This window comes from Biomphalaria glabrata, chromosome 3, assembly GCF_947242115.1.
Source record: "Biomphalaria glabrata chromosome 3, xgBioGlab47.1, whole genome shotgun sequence".
Classification (NCBI taxonomy): domain Eukaryota; kingdom Metazoa; phylum Mollusca; class Gastropoda; family Planorbidae; genus Biomphalaria; species Biomphalaria glabrata.
In genome coordinates, this window is record NC_074713.1 from 659915 (window position 1) to 676595 (window position 16681).

The 16681-nt window shown below is 37.1% G+C and overlaps 1 protein-coding gene across 3 annotated transcripts in view; it reads left to right on the forward strand.

Moving 5' to 3' along the window:
* LOC106067813 (actin-histidine N-methyltransferase-like) overlaps positions 1-16681 on the forward strand; it is a 35802-nt gene that overhangs the window by 4965 nt on the left and 14156 nt on the right. For all 3 annotated transcript variants that reach the window (XM_056022868.1, XM_056022866.1, XM_056022867.1), the window contains exons 2-10: positions 11676-11925; positions 12657-12749; positions 12919-13064; positions 13447-13519; positions 13641-13751; positions 14766-14846; positions 15338-15402; positions 15533-15594; positions 15762-15876. In XM_056022868.1, the coding sequence (XP_055878843.1) occupies positions 11712-11925; positions 12657-12749; positions 12919-13064; positions 13447-13519; positions 13641-13751; positions 14766-14846; positions 15338-15402; positions 15533-15594; positions 15762-15876 (960 nt within the window). In that variant the 5' untranslated portion in view covers positions 11676-11711. The remainder of the gene's footprint in view (positions 1-11675; positions 11926-12656; positions 12750-12918; positions 13065-13446; positions 13520-13640; positions 13752-14765; positions 14847-15337; positions 15403-15532; positions 15595-15761; positions 15877-16681) is intronic.

Here is a 16681-nt window from a genome sequence, read left to right on the forward strand (position 1 = left end):
CAGATTTTCTGTGGTCTTCTGGTTTACAAGAAGCTCCTGGAAGGTGACTTCACACAATTTATGGATAAAAGATACATGCGTGTGTAGGCCTACTGTAATAGTCCTGCCTTGTATTTGATGATGGCTGTCGGACTTCGACTCTCTGGAGGCCTCAGACAGGACAGGGGTGAAGAGCCCCATGTCCAGGCCTGGTGGTTGGATAAAAGCCTTTCTAACCATCAACGGGATAATGGCGCCTATGGCGCCGACGCCCTATTGGACTTCACTGAAGGAGGCATGGGCAGAGGCGGCCTTAGCAATGCGCGGGCCCTAAGCCGTAAGTGTAGGCTATATATCCATACCACATCACATCACGCTAATGTCTCGTCCGCCTCTAATGCTGTAGGTCTTATTGTTGCTACAAAACATAGTACCTTCCGTATGTACTGTACTATTGGCCGTTTGACTACATTACATAATGTACTTTATGAAAGATTTTGCCTTGAAGTTTAATCAACGTAACTAATGACTAAGACATTTGTTCATGAACAATCAACAAACTACATAATAATATTTCTGCTAAACACTCTGAAGGTTAAGATTATGGCCGCCGCAAGAAGAGCGCAAAAGGTCGATTGTTGATGCGAATATTGTGTGCTTGAACTCCTTGGTGCTTTCCCTTCAAGTTTACACCATTGTATTTGTATCCCTGGACACGACAATCGGCGATGTCCTGACCAACGTTCACCAGCGCAGCAAGAAGCGCCATGACAAACCCCTTTCCTGTTAAGTTGTCAACATTAGGATACGTCCAAAAACCTCAATATAAGGGACATCAGCTCTTTGTGGCTAACATCAGGTGTGTAGTCAAGAATGACGGGAAAATATTTTGCAAGTTTGATTTTATCAATAATGTTCCATTTTACTTCTGATGCCATAATGTTCATATGGTCGTTTTGAATCCTATGTCCGATGTAATGGCCGTGAGCCTCAGCGTTCTTAATTCTTCGAAGATGTACTTGCATGGTTGGGTCGACTTCGGCTATCACCGTTGTTCGTTTGTTTCTTTGTTCTCCCACGATATGCGGTGTTGTTTTCTTAAAGGTACTGTACAATCGCTAGAATTTTTGTTAAGACTGCACGCTACAGCAGTTTTACTTTTCTAATTTTTCTTGCATCACGTTATTCGTTGTGCTACCATTTGACATTCTCAGAGCTAAATCCAACCAGAAAGTCACACACTTAACGGGATGTACAGAAACCTCGTGCTGCTGAAGTTTATGTCATGTTAAGAGCTTACATAGAAATAGTATTTGGTATTATAAAGATGCCTGGAAAGATTTCCAAAGATATTGAGTATTATGAGAACTGTTCTGGTTTTTGAAGCTGACAGTGTCAATGGAATCTCCAATCGCGGGGCCTGGGGAGGTTGTCCCACTTGCCACCCCCTAAGGCCGCTACTGGGCATAGGCGTAGCCAGGGGGGGGGCAATAATGTTCCCTTTATCTTCTGATTACATCAGGTCCATAAGCTGTTTCGAAAATGTCATATCTTTGACATATGCTGATAACGCAAATGTTTATTTTTATAGCATTAGGGCCTCTTCTGGCCTTGTTAGAATGTTCTTTGTGCAAACATTAAATAACTTTATCCTGATCAATTTTGTTGTTGCGTAGTGCCACTATGTTCACTGAGTAATTTGACCACAACACATATATTTAGAAGCAAGCATCGTCTCAACAGACAAAACTTTAATAATCATAATAAAATAGTGCATAATAACTTGGCAACTCCAGCCATGTAAATACATCACTTAGAACCCATTTATATTACATCACGTATCTCTTACACAATACACACATACATCTCTTTACTCTCAGGAGTCCAAAAGGTAACTGAGGTTTTCATCCCGTGGTCAAATACAGACCAATTATTTCTTCGTAAATAAGGTACGAGATAGTCAAATGACTATTAACTCACTTCATGTCACATTGAATCTCAAACGTGTATGTGACAGAGACCTATGCCAGATGTTATGTTCTGGTGTCTGGGCTGTAAATTGTTTGATAGTTAATTTCGAGCCTTTCCTGTTTCGTGCAATCTTTAATCGCGCGAGAGAGTTGTCATGTTTTTACACCTTTAAATCAATTAACTTCTGATACGAAGCAACTTAGCATATAGTGATTTCCCTGAAATAAAGTTTATGAGGATAAGCTATATAATTGTAATAAACTAGAATAAGCTGATCTGTAGTTCATGTCCGACCATGCACGCTTTATTATGGGCTTGCAATTCAAAATTCTGTAGCACGTAGTCGTGACGATTTTTTTTTCATTTGCACATAATTATAGCTATCATTATATTTAGTAAAGGCCTAGAATATGATAAAATGTTATTTTCTTTTTTTCTCTGGATGAAAAATTCTAGGCAGCTGTCAATTTGAGAAGATCTTTAAGTTGGATGGCTGCCTGGTCGTGCGGTTTGGGCGCTGGATTGTCGTTCAGATTTATCGATGGTCAAGGGTTCAAACCCTGCACGCTCCCATCCCCCGTCGTCGTGCGAGAGGTTTGGACTAGGAAGTAATTATCTTCAACTCTGAAGGAACATCCGAAACATGTTTTTAAAATAGTTAGGCCTACTATAAGTGAAACCAGACAAACTGCTTTATTTGTAATCAGTGCCTGCTTCTCGTGTGCTTCTGATGTGTGTTTTAATTGTAATCAATTATTCATCTGTTCTTGAACCAGTTTCCGTGTTGTACGTTGCAGTCTGTCCATCTTAGCATAAGTGGCCGCTCAAAAGCACACCAGCAGTCACATTAATTACATAATCAAAAACCAAACTGACCATGGTTAGGAACACTTCAGGGATGGCATCTTGAGGAAGGCGAGACTATTGGCAGACAAACTAGGTAATGACTTAGTGCTGCCGATAATTTGTAGTCGACAGACACACCAAGCAAAAAACATTTTTTTGGATTTTGGGATTATTAAAGAGCACTGCTTTACTGTCCGTATCTGGATTCGTTAGTTTCTTCGTTAACATCTCTCTTTTCAAGCAATACTAATGCTCAGTTCAACCTGTTTTGTTTACATCCTAAAACGATGCAAGAGCATGAAACAAGTATTTATCTTCTTATCTTATATCATACAGACGTTACTTCAAAAAAGAAGATGAATACGTCCTACGCGTCATGCATTTACAGTGAAATTAATATCGCATAGGTGGGGGGGGGGGGAGGGGACACCAGTTCTTTTCTTTAATATGCTCGGGGAAAAAAAATGAAGCTACGACTTTGAGCCATAGGTGGTAACTTGCATCCCCCTGCAAAAAAACATGCGGGCGCCCATGAACACCCAAAATATCTTGTCTATGAAATATACAATGAAATATGTCTTGATGTGAAATGAAATCTACATGTTCTTAGCAGCTTGTTGCCCAGATACTTAACTACTATTAAAGACGAGCACATCAATTTCAACACATAAAACTAGTCAATTATTTCATACAGACTTTAATAATTGCTTAAATTCTCACGTGACTTCTACTGTGACCTAATCACTTCTCTTTACATCGCTACTTTTCTAAAATCTTCTAACAACTCTCAGGTCGACCGACTACTAGCCTACTTAGTTACTAGACTTGTAACAACTCTCAGGTCGACCGACTACTAGCCTACATAGTTACTAGACTTGTAACAACTCTCAGGTCGACCAACTACTAGCCTACTTAGTTATTAGACTTGTAACAACTCTCAGGTCGACCGTCTACTAGCTACTTAGTTACTAGACTTGTAACAACTCTCAGGTCGACCGACTACTAGCTACTTAGTTACTAGACTTATAACAACTCTCAGGTCGACCGACTACTATATAGCTACTTAGTTACTAGACTTGTAACAACTCTCAGGTCGACCGACTACTAGCTATTTAGTTACTAGACTTGTAACAACTCTCAGGTCGACCGACTACTAGCTACTTAGTTACTAGACTTGTAACAACTCTCAGGTCGACCGACTACTAGCTACTTAGTTACTAGACTTGGATTTCCTTCTACGTTGTTTTTTTAGCACGGTTACTACAGCTTGACTTTCTTCTTAAATGGCTTATAGCCTTGCCGATTCTTTTATCCGTGGCTCAGTAGAAGCGGGTCACAATGTCATCTTTTCTAGCTCTATATTGGCCAAAATCACCTAAATATTAGAAACTACTACAGGATTACTATTTTACCTGTGACTCAAATACAACAGAACAAAACATAATATTGATCTTATATTTATAATTTAGATCTAGGCTATATAGATTTAACAAAAAAAAAGCAAATTAACAAAAAAAAAAACAAGTTCAGCATATATTTGTGTTATTGCAACTTTATTAATATAATTGTTAGAAAAAAAAAGAGTTTATATAATTAATTATATAATTTACGCCTACAAACGTTTAACAAGCGTGCATCACCGCTTTAAGCAAGTGTAACAAAAAGAAAATCTCAGAATACTAAGTTGGCAACACCTCTGTGACATCATTGTAAACAAAATGGCAGCGTGCTGAGCAACCTTGACGTCGCTAATGCTTTTTGTTGATGTCATATAAATATAAAAGTTCTCTGTTTTACAAGAAAATCTTTTTAAAACACAATTTATATTTATTAATTGTATTTTTCTTTTAATTTTGAATTTTCGGCAAATCATTAATTTTTGACGCTCATCTTCATGATTACCGCTATGACAAGCCCAAGCGTTTTATGTCTCTCACGCTTGTCATATAGCGATTTCTATTTATTTATTTCTCTTGCTGTATTTTGAAAGTACGGTAAACGATGTTAAAAAGGGTAATTAATTTATGTAAAAAAGAAAAAAAAAAGCTTATTATTATATAGTGAGTAGCATACGCCGATATTTTTCAGAGCCTGCCTTAGGTCACTGCAACCTATGCGACCGCAGTGAGCCACACACTGTCATAGAACCCACTCTAATCCTAGGTGTAAATTATTAAAACGAAACCATTTTATAACTTATAACAGATTTTCCGTGGTCTTCTGGTTTACAAGAAGCTCCTGAAAGGTGACTTCACACAATTTATGGAAAAAAAGATATGTGCGTGTGTAGGCCTATTGTAATAGTCCTGCCTTGTATTTGTTGATGGCTGTCGGAGTTCGACACTCTGGAGGCCTCAGACAGGACAGGGGTGAAGAGCCCAATGTCCAGGCCTGGTGGTTGGATAAAAGCAGCCTTTCTAACCATCAACGGGATAATGGCGCCTACGGCGCCGACGTCCTACTGGACTTCACTGAAGGAGGCATGGGCAGAGGCGGCCTTAGCAGTGCGCGGGCCCTAAGCCGTAAGAGTAGGTTATATATCCATACCACATCACATCACGCTAATGTCTCGTCCGCCTCTAATGCTGTAAGTATTATTTTTGCCACAAAACATAGTACCTTACTTATGTACTGTACTATTGGCCGTTTGACTACATTACATAATGTACTTTATGAAAGATTTTGCCTTAAAGTTTAATCAACGTAACTAATGATTAAGACATTTGTTCATGAACAATCAACAAACTACATAATAATATTTCTGCTAAACACTCTGAAGGTTAAGATTATGGCCGCCGCAAGAAGAGCGCAAAAGGTCGATTGTTGATGCGAATAATGTGTGCTTGGATTCCTTGGTGCTTTCCCTTCAAGTTTACACCATTGTATTTGTATCCCTGGACACGACAATCGGCGATGTCCTGACCAACGTTCACCAGCGCAGCAAGAAGCGCCATGACAAACCCTTTCCTGTTAGGTTGTCAACATTAGGGTACGTCCAAAAAAACTCAATATAAGGGACATCAGCTCTTTGTGGCTAACATCGGGTGTGTAGTCAAGAATGACGGGAAAATATTTTGCAAGTTTGATTTTATCAATAATGTTCCCTTTTACTTCTGATGCCATAATGTTCATATGCTCGTTTTGAATCCTATGCCCGATGTAATGGCCGTGAGCCTCGGCGTTCTTAATTCTTCGAAGATGTACTCGCATGGTTGGGTCGACTTGGGGTATCACCGTTGTTCGTTTGTTTCTCTGTTCTCCCATGATATGCGGTGTTGTTTTCTTAAAGGTACTGTACAATCGCTAGAATTTTTGTTAAGACTGCGCGCTACAGCAGTTTTACTTTTCTAATTTTTCTTGCATCACGTTATTCGTTGTGCTACCATTTGACATTCTCAGAGCTAAATCCAACAAGAAAGTCACACACTTAACGGGATTTACAGAAACCTCGTGCTGCTGAAGTTTATGTCATGTTAAGAGCTTACATAGAAATAGTATATAAAGATGCCTGGAAAGATTTCCAAAGATATTGAGTATATATGAGAATCGTTCTGGTTTTCGAAGCTGACAGTGCTAGGGAATCTCCAATAGCAGGGCCTGGGTAGGTTGTCCCACTTGCCACCCCCTAAGACCACTACTGGGCATAGGCGTAGCCAGAGGGGGTTGGGGGTTCAATAATGTTCCCTTTTTCTTCTGATTACATCAGGTCTATAAGTTGTTTCGAAACTGTCATATCTTTGACATATGCTGATAACGCGAATGTTTATTTGTATAGCATTAGGGCCTCTTCTGGCCTTGTTAGAATGTTCTTTGTGCAAACATTAAATAACTTTATCCTGATCAATTTTGTTGTTGCGTAGTGCCACTATGTTCACTGAGTAATTTGACCACAACACATATATTTAGAAGCAAGCATCGTCTCAACAGACAAAACATTTAATAATCATAATAAAATAGTGCATAATAACTTGGCAACTCCAGCCATGGAAATACATCACTTAGAACCCATTTATATTACATCTCGTATCTCTTACACAATACATACATACATCTCTTTACTCACAGGAGTCCAAAAGGTAACTTAGGTTTTCACCCTGTGGTCAAATACAGACCAATTATTTCTTCGTAAATAAGGCACGAGATAGTCAAATGACTATTAACTCACTCCATGCCACATTGAATCTCTAACGAGTATGTGACAGAAACCTATGCCAGATGTTATGTTCTGGTGTCTGGGCTGTAAATTGTTTGATAGTTAATATCGAGCCTTTCCTGTTTCGTGCAATCTTTAAGCGCGCGAGAGAGTTAAGTCATGTTTTTTTACACCTTCAAATCAATTAACTTCTGATACGAAGCAACTTAGCATATAATGATTTCACTGAAATAAAGTTTATGAGGATAAGCTATATAATTGTAATAAACTGGAATAAGCTAATCTGTAGTTCATGTCCGACCATGTACGCTTTATTATGGGCTTGCAATTAAAAATTCTGTAGCACGTAGTCGTGACGATTTTTTTTTTCATTTGCACATAATTATAGCTATCATTATATTTAGTAAAGGCCTAGAATATGATAAATGTTATTTTCTTTTTGTCTTGGAGGAAAAATTCTAGGCAGCTGTCAATTTGAGAAGAATTTTGAGTTGGATGGCTGCCTGGTCGTGTGGTTTGCGTGCTGGATTGTCGTTCAGATTTATTGATGGTCAAGGGTTCAAACCCTGCACGCTTCCATCCCCCGTCGTCCTGCGAGAGGTTTGGACTAGGAAGTAATTATCTTCAACTCTGAAGGAACATCCGAAACATGTAAAACATTTTACGAACAAACAAAACAACATGTTTGGTGCATTTTAAAATAGTTAGGCCTACTATAAGTGGAACCAGACAAACTGCTTTATGTATAATCAGTGCCTGCTTCTCGTGTGCTTCTGATGTGTGTTTTAATTGTAATCAATTATTCATCTGTTCTTGAACCAGTTTCCGTGTTGTACGTTGCAGTCTGTCCATCTTAGCATAAGTGGCCGCTCAAAAGCACACCAGCAGTCACATTAATGACATAATCAAAAACCAAACTGACCATGATTAGGAACACTTCAGGGATTGCATCTTGAGGAAGGCGAGACTATTCGCAGACAAACTAGGTAATGAATTAGTGCTGCCGATAATTTGTAGTCGACATGAGACACACCAAGCAAAAAACATGTGTTTGGATTTTGGGATTATTAAAGAGCACTGCTTTACAGTCCGTATCTGGATTCGTTAGTTTCTTCGTTAACGTCTCTCTTTTCAAGCAATACTAATGCTCAGTTCAACCTGTTTTGTTTACATCCTAAAACGATGCAAGAGCATGAAAAAAGTAGGCCTATTTATCTACCTATCTTATATCATACAGGCGTTACTTCAAAAAAGAAGATGAATACGTCCTACGCGTCATGCATTTACAGTGAAATTAATATCGCATAGGTAGGGGGGGGGGGGGCGAGGGGACACCAGCTGTTTTCTTTAATATGCTCGGGGGGAAAAAATTGAAGCTATGACTTTGAGCCATAGGTGGTAACTTGCATCCCCCTGCAAAAAATCCTGCGGGCGCCCATGAACACCCAATATATCTTGTCTATGAAATATACAATGAAATATGTCTTGATGTGAAATGAAATCTACATGTTCTTAGCAGCTTAGCCCAGATACTTAACTACTATTAAAGACGAGCACATCAATTTCAACACATAAAACTAGTCAATTAAACTTCATACAGACTTTTATAATTGCTTAAATTCTCACGTGACTTCTACTGTGACCTAATCACTTCTCTTTACATCGCTACTTTTCTAAAATCTTCTAACAACTCTGAGGTCGACAGACTACTAGCCTACTTAGTTACTAGACTTGTAACAACTCTCAAGTCGACCGACTACTAGCCTACTTAGTTACTAGACTTGTAACAACTCTCAGGTCGACCGACTACTAGCCTACTTAGTTACTAGACTTGTAACAACTCTCAGGTCGACCGACTACTAGCCTACTTAGTTACTTAGACTTGTAACAACTCTCAAGTCGACAGACTACTAGCCTACTTAATTACTAGACTTGGATTTCCTTCTACGTTTTCTTTTTTACACGGCTACTACAGCTTGACTTTCTTCTTAAACGACTTATAGCCTTGCTGATTCTTTTATCCGTGGTTCAATAGAAGCGAGTCACAATGTCATCCTTTCTAGCTCTATATTGGCCAAAATCACCTAAATATTAGAAACTACTACAGGATTACTATTTTACCAGTGACTCAAATACAACAGAACAAAACATAATATTGATCTTATATTTAGATCTAGGCTATATAGACCAAAAAAAAAGCAAATCAACAAAAAAAAAAAAAAAACAAGTTGAGCATATATTTATGTTATTGCAACTTTATTAATATAATTGTTAGAAAAAGGAAAGAGTTTATATAGTTAATTATATAATTTATGCCTACAAACAAGCGTGCAGCACCGGTTTAAGCAAGTGTAACAAAAAGAAAATCTCAGAATACTAAGTTGGCAACACCTCTGTGACATCATTGTAAACAAAATGGCAGCGTGCTGAGCAACCTTGACGTCGCTAATGCTTTTTGTTGATGTCATATAATTATAAAAGTTCTCTGTTTTACAAGAAAATCTTTTAAAGACTCTATTTATATTTATTAATTGTATTTTTAAAAAAAAATTGAATTTTCGGCGAATCAATAATTTTTGACGCTCATCTTCATGATTACCCAACTTCATTGGACTTCAACTATACTATTCTGAGTATTCAGTCCAGTATTCTGAATTCTGATGTTAATCAAAGACAAAGTACAAAATTAATGATTAAATAATTAAATTTAAATGATAGTAAATCTAGAATCTAGTCTAGATTGCTCTAGAATACTCTAGATGACACTGAGTGACAGATTAGTAGATCAAGATTCTACTATCTAGATAATATAATAATATTATTAGAGTAATAGAGTTATTAGATTAGGATTTCTTTAACTTTAAGATATTACTTTTTTATTAGATTCTAGGGATTAGATCATTAGACTTTTATTAGAGTTAGTGACAGACACACACACTTCACACAGTGACTCAGTCAACACTGTCGACAGTTCAAAACACAGTCACAATGTTAATGTTTCTAGTCTTGAAATATGGATTGCTTCCTGCTTTTGTAATAGTAGAGGAGTAGAGATGTAATATCTAGAATCGAGATAATACTTCTATATTATTCTATGCCCTTGAGACAGTCATTTGATGGTTCTTAGTCTTAGGTTGAACACTGCTTGGGGCATTTTGACACAATCAGACCTGCCTACCGTCACTAGCTTACGAGAGGTCAGACTTAGCCGTCCTGTGGGGAAAAAAAACAGAAAAGGGGGGTGAACAGGTTACACCCAGATCTATACATTGATTGGTTCTTGATGGCAATTAGATTTAGTCTAGAGATTAAGAACGCGAGATTGGTGGAGTGGGGGGTTGGTACCATTCAGTTAGCTATTACACCAACACGACTCGTTATTATTTATATATATATATATATATATATATATATATATATATATATATATATATATATATATATATATATAATAATAATAATAATCTTTATTGTCCATATGGAAATTTGTCTTACAATTTGTGCATTACACCAAACAAAAAACATTATAACTATAAGAAACCAAAGTGTACATTCACACCAGACTCACTCATAATTTACATGTGAAAGTTTATACCAGATTGTTCTTATTTAATGATTTCATTGCCAGAGGAACAAAAGAGTGTTTGTGTCTGTTTGTCTTTGCTATCGGTGTCTTGTATCTCTTTTGTGATGGTAAAATCACAAAATCCTGACACAAAGGGTGATTCTTTATTTCGAGGATCTTGTTAGCTTTTTTATAGATGTTTGTCTCAAACAACTGCCCAAATGGGGTTTGTTTTTTGCCAATGATTTTGCCAACAGCATTGAGGATTCTATTAAGTTTATTCCTATTTTTAATGCACTATATATATCAATGTGTTAAATCTAGACATGCATGATACTATAACTAAGTGGAATGACAGTATATAGAGGCACATACATTTCTTATTCCATATAATATGCTAGGAGAAATTTGTGTATGAGTGCTCCTTCTTCCCTAGTGCTATTAGAGAATGGAATGGGTTGCCTGAATCAACTAGGAAAACCAATACCATGCATGACTAGATTAACACATGAAATAAGATGTAATTATCTTCATCATCTTATTTAAGTAACATCTGCAATCTATAAAGTATTAAGAAGTAAAGTTCCCCCTTTCAGACCTTGTGGTCTATAGGGCAGATGATGTAAAGGTCTTCTGTTTCTGTGACCTACAGTTAATGAGGGCCTTTACCTTTCCCTAACTAATTTCAGGTACCCATTAGAGCTGGGTGGACTCAGAAGCACCCAAAGATCCCAAAATTAAAAATCCCAGGATTCGAACCTGGGACACGCCCCTCCTCCCAGTTCGGAAACCAAGCGCTTTGCCGCTCAGCCACATCGCCTCCCGCTCAGCCATATCGCCTCCCAATCTATAAGATAAAAGATAATAGCCTTATTGTGTGGGTCCAGATAAGACTTTTAACTATGACTACAGTGATTGAGACATGCGGTATTGTACATATGTATACAGATGGTTTGAGTGTTGTTGTTTTAAGTATTTGTTTTGCTTTCAAAGGTTTGCATCGCTTAAAAAAACTAGTTGGATAAGAGTATATTAGAAAACAGTCACTTCATTAGATATTTAACCCATCTTCACTATTCAGATCATGCCCTTGGATGTTTGTACTAAAGGTATTTGTGTTGTCAAGTTTATAAAAAATCTTTTTTTTTTTTTCTGTCTTAGTCTGTTTTTCATAAGATGTATGCCTAGATTTGAGCAATGGGCAGAAAAACAAAGAAAACAGCCAAAGGTCAAGCCCCACCCACACATTCAGACAAAGCTCCACTCACACAGTCAGACAAAGCTCCACCCACTCAAGCAGAGCCAGCCCAAGGCCCAGAGCAAGGCAATGTGAACACATCTGCTGCTGTTCCTGAACTGTCCAAGTCTGCTAGGAAGGAAGTTGCAGAGCTGATAACTAGTTTACTAGAAGGTAAAGTAGAAATGTTTCCCAGGCATGATCTATTTACAGTCAGCTTCATAAATTTACATAGCAGACTCATGCTTATAATGTGAATTTTGTCACAATAGTAACAGCAAATCTTCCTATACTATGGAGAATTTCTTCTGAGTGTTTCAAGGATGTTTCATATTTAAGTTTGATGTGCAATCTTAAGAAGCTTCTTTAGAAATGAAGATTATATCTTGGCCCAAACCTTCTGTAGGAGTCAGGGGATGGCAGGGTTTGAACTTGGGAGGATCGTGGTGAGTCTGGAGCACATGTACTGCACCACCAAACTGAGTGAAATAAAATGTATGTCTACCTATCAGTGAGGCTTGAGTTTGATTCCTGGCTTGAGCTGACGTGTGTTTGTTGAGAACCAATATGCATCACAGAAAACTTCTACCAGATACCCCTCCCCCCACATGTCCAAAAAATAGATGGACTTAGAGCTTTCCATACATCCAGTATAGAGATTGAACTAGAGTGCAGTGAGAAGGCTGTGGCTTGAAAGATTCGCTATCCAAAACCAATAGAAATAGAAGTTTGCACATTTGTGTGACCTACCACTTTTTTTTCCCCGGCCTACGTCGAGTATTATTTAAATTTTCGTTGGCAAAGAAACATACTGAAATCCTGAATCAAAATTGATTGTCTTAAGTCTAATGCTGTCTTTGTTTAGATGTCAAAAGTTTATAATCTCTACTTGTAAATGTCAACAGTGTGTTCCAAGCCACCTGAATCTGGAAATAAAGAATTGGAGGATTATCCTGAGATTAATGGATTGGTTGAAAAAATTAGAAACATTCAATCAGGTAGATTTTATTAATTAATAAATAAAATGTTTAACATTGATTTTTTAAAAATTCTACCGTAGCATTAGTATTAACTATTTGTTCTAGTCCTAGCAATACCTTGTAATGTAGCCATATATTTGTTATAGTTCTAGCACTATCTTGTAATGTAGCCTTATATTTGTTCTAGTCCTAGCACTGCCTTCACGAAATCGCGAAGATGGTTTTCCAACTTTTTTGAAGTGGTTGAATGACAATGGTGTCGATACATCTGCACTTGAAATAACGCAGTTCCCCCAGTATGGCTATGGCCTGAAGGGTACAAGAGATCTGAAGGTAACTGCATTGTTTTACTTCCTTCCTGCTGTGGGGCTTTATGTCTGTGTTTATCTTTGAAAAAGTCTGTTTCGGGGAATCAGCACTGCAAGGTGCCCCTTAATCCCTTTGACCTCTGAGAAGGATTTCTCTCAGCATTTGTCGACCCTGAGGTCTTCACCCTTAGCCCTGCATGGGGCGTGAAGGTTCCACAATGTATGTGACCATTGCTAGGTTGGATCACATATCCATAGTGTGGATCCCTTGTCCCACTATATGAGTATGTTCATTTACATAAGGCTTCTTCTTTTCTGTCAACTCTTAATTGTGTGCGAAAAAGATTTTGATACAGCTAAAGTGTCAAACAAATCATATTTATGCACCTGAACTATGCTATTCTCAGGAGTCAGAGAAGTTGTTACAGATCCCAAGGAAACTGATGATGACAGTTGACTCTGCAAAACAGTCTCCTCTTGGTGAGTAGGTTTAGTGGTCATAGGCTAGAGTATGATCATACCTTAGATTCTAGTTATAGGCTAGAATCAAACTAAGTTTAGGGACAGATAATGATTTTTTTTTTTTTTTTTTTTTTTACAGGGGCACTAATCAAGGAAGATAAAATTCTTCAAGTCATGCCTAATGTGACTCTAGCTCTGCATTTACTGAATGAAAAATTGAATCCACAATCTTTTTGGAAACCTTACATCGGTAGGTCCAGCAACCAAAGTCTCAACAAACGTTTAACTCTTTCTCTCCGTAATTATTTACCACATTCTGGTGAAATCAACATTGGTATCGTCAGTTAGGAGAGAAAGAGTTAATTTTATGAAAACATTCCTTTTCAAGGGACAATGGCATCGATCTCTCTAATAACTGTACTAGTTTTCCTAATTAAGTAAGTAAGTAAAGTTCCCCTTTCAGATCTTGTCATCTATAGGGCAGATGATGTAAAGGTCATCTGTTTCTGTGGCCTACGGTTAACGAGGGTGTCATGTGGCCAGCACAACGACCAACCGCCTTTACTTTTCCCCAACTAATGCCAGGTACCCATTAGAGCTGGGTGGACTCAGAGGCACCCAAAGATTTCGAAATTACAAATCCCAGTCTTCACCAGGATTCGAACCCGGACCCTCGGTTTGGAAGCCAAGCGCTTTACCGTTCAGCCACCGTTTCCTATTTACATAAACGGTATAGAAAAGCCTTTTTTTAAACTAATGGTATTGACGTGTTTGTTATATAGTTGTAGCAACAACACTTTTAAAGGTTATAAAGTCTGTCTCCTAACAGTTATATGTGACTCTTGCTTTAAGTTCATCACATCCAATGCTTTTACTAAGTATCCCTCTAATCTGTTTTTTTTTAATCAGTTTACGCAGTAACATAGATATAACTTGGCTACTGTCCAAGTAAATTTTTTTTTGTTTCATTGGTTTATATTTGTTCCTGATTGTTCTAAGTTCTAGATTTTAGTTAACACTATAAAATGACCGGGACTAGGATTCATTTTTAATGGGGAAAAACTGATTTTGTGTTGCTTATTGTTCTTGTTTTTCTTTTTTAAGCTCTGCTAGTTAGGCTATCACTAGTTTTAAATAAAATGTAATTTTTTAGAATTTTGATTTGTTGAGGACGTTGAACAAAAAAAAATGTTTGTTTTCTTACCCTGAAAGGTTATTCATGATATATTTTATCATGTACATACTTTTTTTTTTACTTGTCCAGACATACTTCCTAGTAGTTATTTGAATCCACTGTACTGGAGTTCTGAGGATCTTCAACTCCTGAATGGTTCACCTGTTAAAGGTACGCACTCTAATTAGGAATTAATTGTTAATCTCCATAGATATTTTAATTCTGTTCCGAGAGTAATTTTTCAAAAACATTTTTTATGAAAATATTTTTAGCTGTAAATTTGCTAGATTTAACAATTTTAGACCAATTTATTTTATTGTTTTGCTTATCAATAACTAAATAAAAATAAAAATTGAGAGAAAGTCTCTTGGTAGGTTTTAGGTTCAGATCTAAAGATAACCTTTCCAAACTGTTGTGTAATTATTGAATCCTATTGTTTACTAATTTGTTTCTATAAACAAATTGTTGCTTTTTTTTTTTTTTAATGTCATAAAAACACATCATAGATAGGCCTACTACATTCACTGGTATCTTGTCCAGACATAAGTTGGTTGAACTTTCTGGAAGGACTTCAAAGTTGACTTACTTCTAAACAGGGTTATGAATATTTTCTTTCTGTTTAATTTGAGTGTTCTCTCTAACCAATTGGTCAATTTCCCCAGGTGATGCCATAAACCAATATAGAAATATTGCCAGGCAATATGCTTACTTTTACAGGTTACTACAGGTGAGTCATGTATGTCAGTGTATGGTTTAACTACATTGATTTCAGACACAGTACCAGGACATATTAAAGTAGGAGAAATAGAACCTTCACTTTGTTTCTTTCAAATTGTTTCTCTCTCTTTGACTTGCAGAAACAACCCGATAGCATGACCCAGTTATATGTTAAACAATGCTTCACATTTGATAATTACAGGTAATTGATTTTAAGTGACATTGTGTCTTATAGTGTGGTACACTTTTCTTTAGAATACTTTCTTCATTGGTTGGCAGCAGCAATGTTAAGAAATGAAACATTGATTTGGTCTTATTCAATGTATTGTACTGCAACATAAGTCTAAATTGTTTTATGTTTTTGGACAGATGGGCAGTTTCTTCTGTCATGACAAGACAAAACCAAATTCCAGCCCGAGATGGTTCTCGAGCGACACTAGGCTTGATACCATTATGGGACATGTGCAACCATTGTAATGGCATTGTAAGTTGGCAGTAGATATATAGTCCCTACATCTAAGTTACCACTAGTGTGCAGTTATATAGTCCCTACATCTATGTTATCAGTATTGTGCAGTTATATTGTTCCATAATGCATTGTGAGCAAAAGTTGAGCACCCCTTTGAGACCTTGTGATCTATGGTGGCAGATGATGTAAAGCTCATCTTTTTCTACGGCCAACGGTTAACAAGGATGTCATGTGTGGCCAGCACAACAACAAACAGCCTTTGCTTTCCTAACATATGTCAGGTTCCCATTAGAGTTTGGTGGACACAGGGACATCCTAACAATCCCAGTTCAAAATCCCAAACAAGCGCTTTACCACTTTGGCCACCACACTACAAAGTAGGGGTGTAAAAAAACACCAGACCTCAATCAATAAAGATCAACTCAAACTTTAATTAATGTGAACACAATGAATGATATAAATAAACAGACTTTTCCTTGTACAGGAATTAATAATAATTGAAATTAAATTGAATCGAATTAATAATAATTGAAAGAAAATAATAAGTTTCATTAGAATCACAATCGATTCACGTCTAAATTCCTACCTTGAATGAAAATAAAAATCTGATGTTATATTGGCGTAAGATAAAATAATGGACATTGTTCTGTTAGATTTCAGCCATTTTTACAAAGGCGTGTGTTGACAGGGCTAGAGAAACATCCTTTAAACTTCCTGCAGCATGCAGGTCCATAATGTTGGAAATTAGTTTCATATAATTCAAACAGGATTTTTACTTTGGCTTGAATGTATTTGTAAAAGTGGTTTTTGTTCTCTCCTC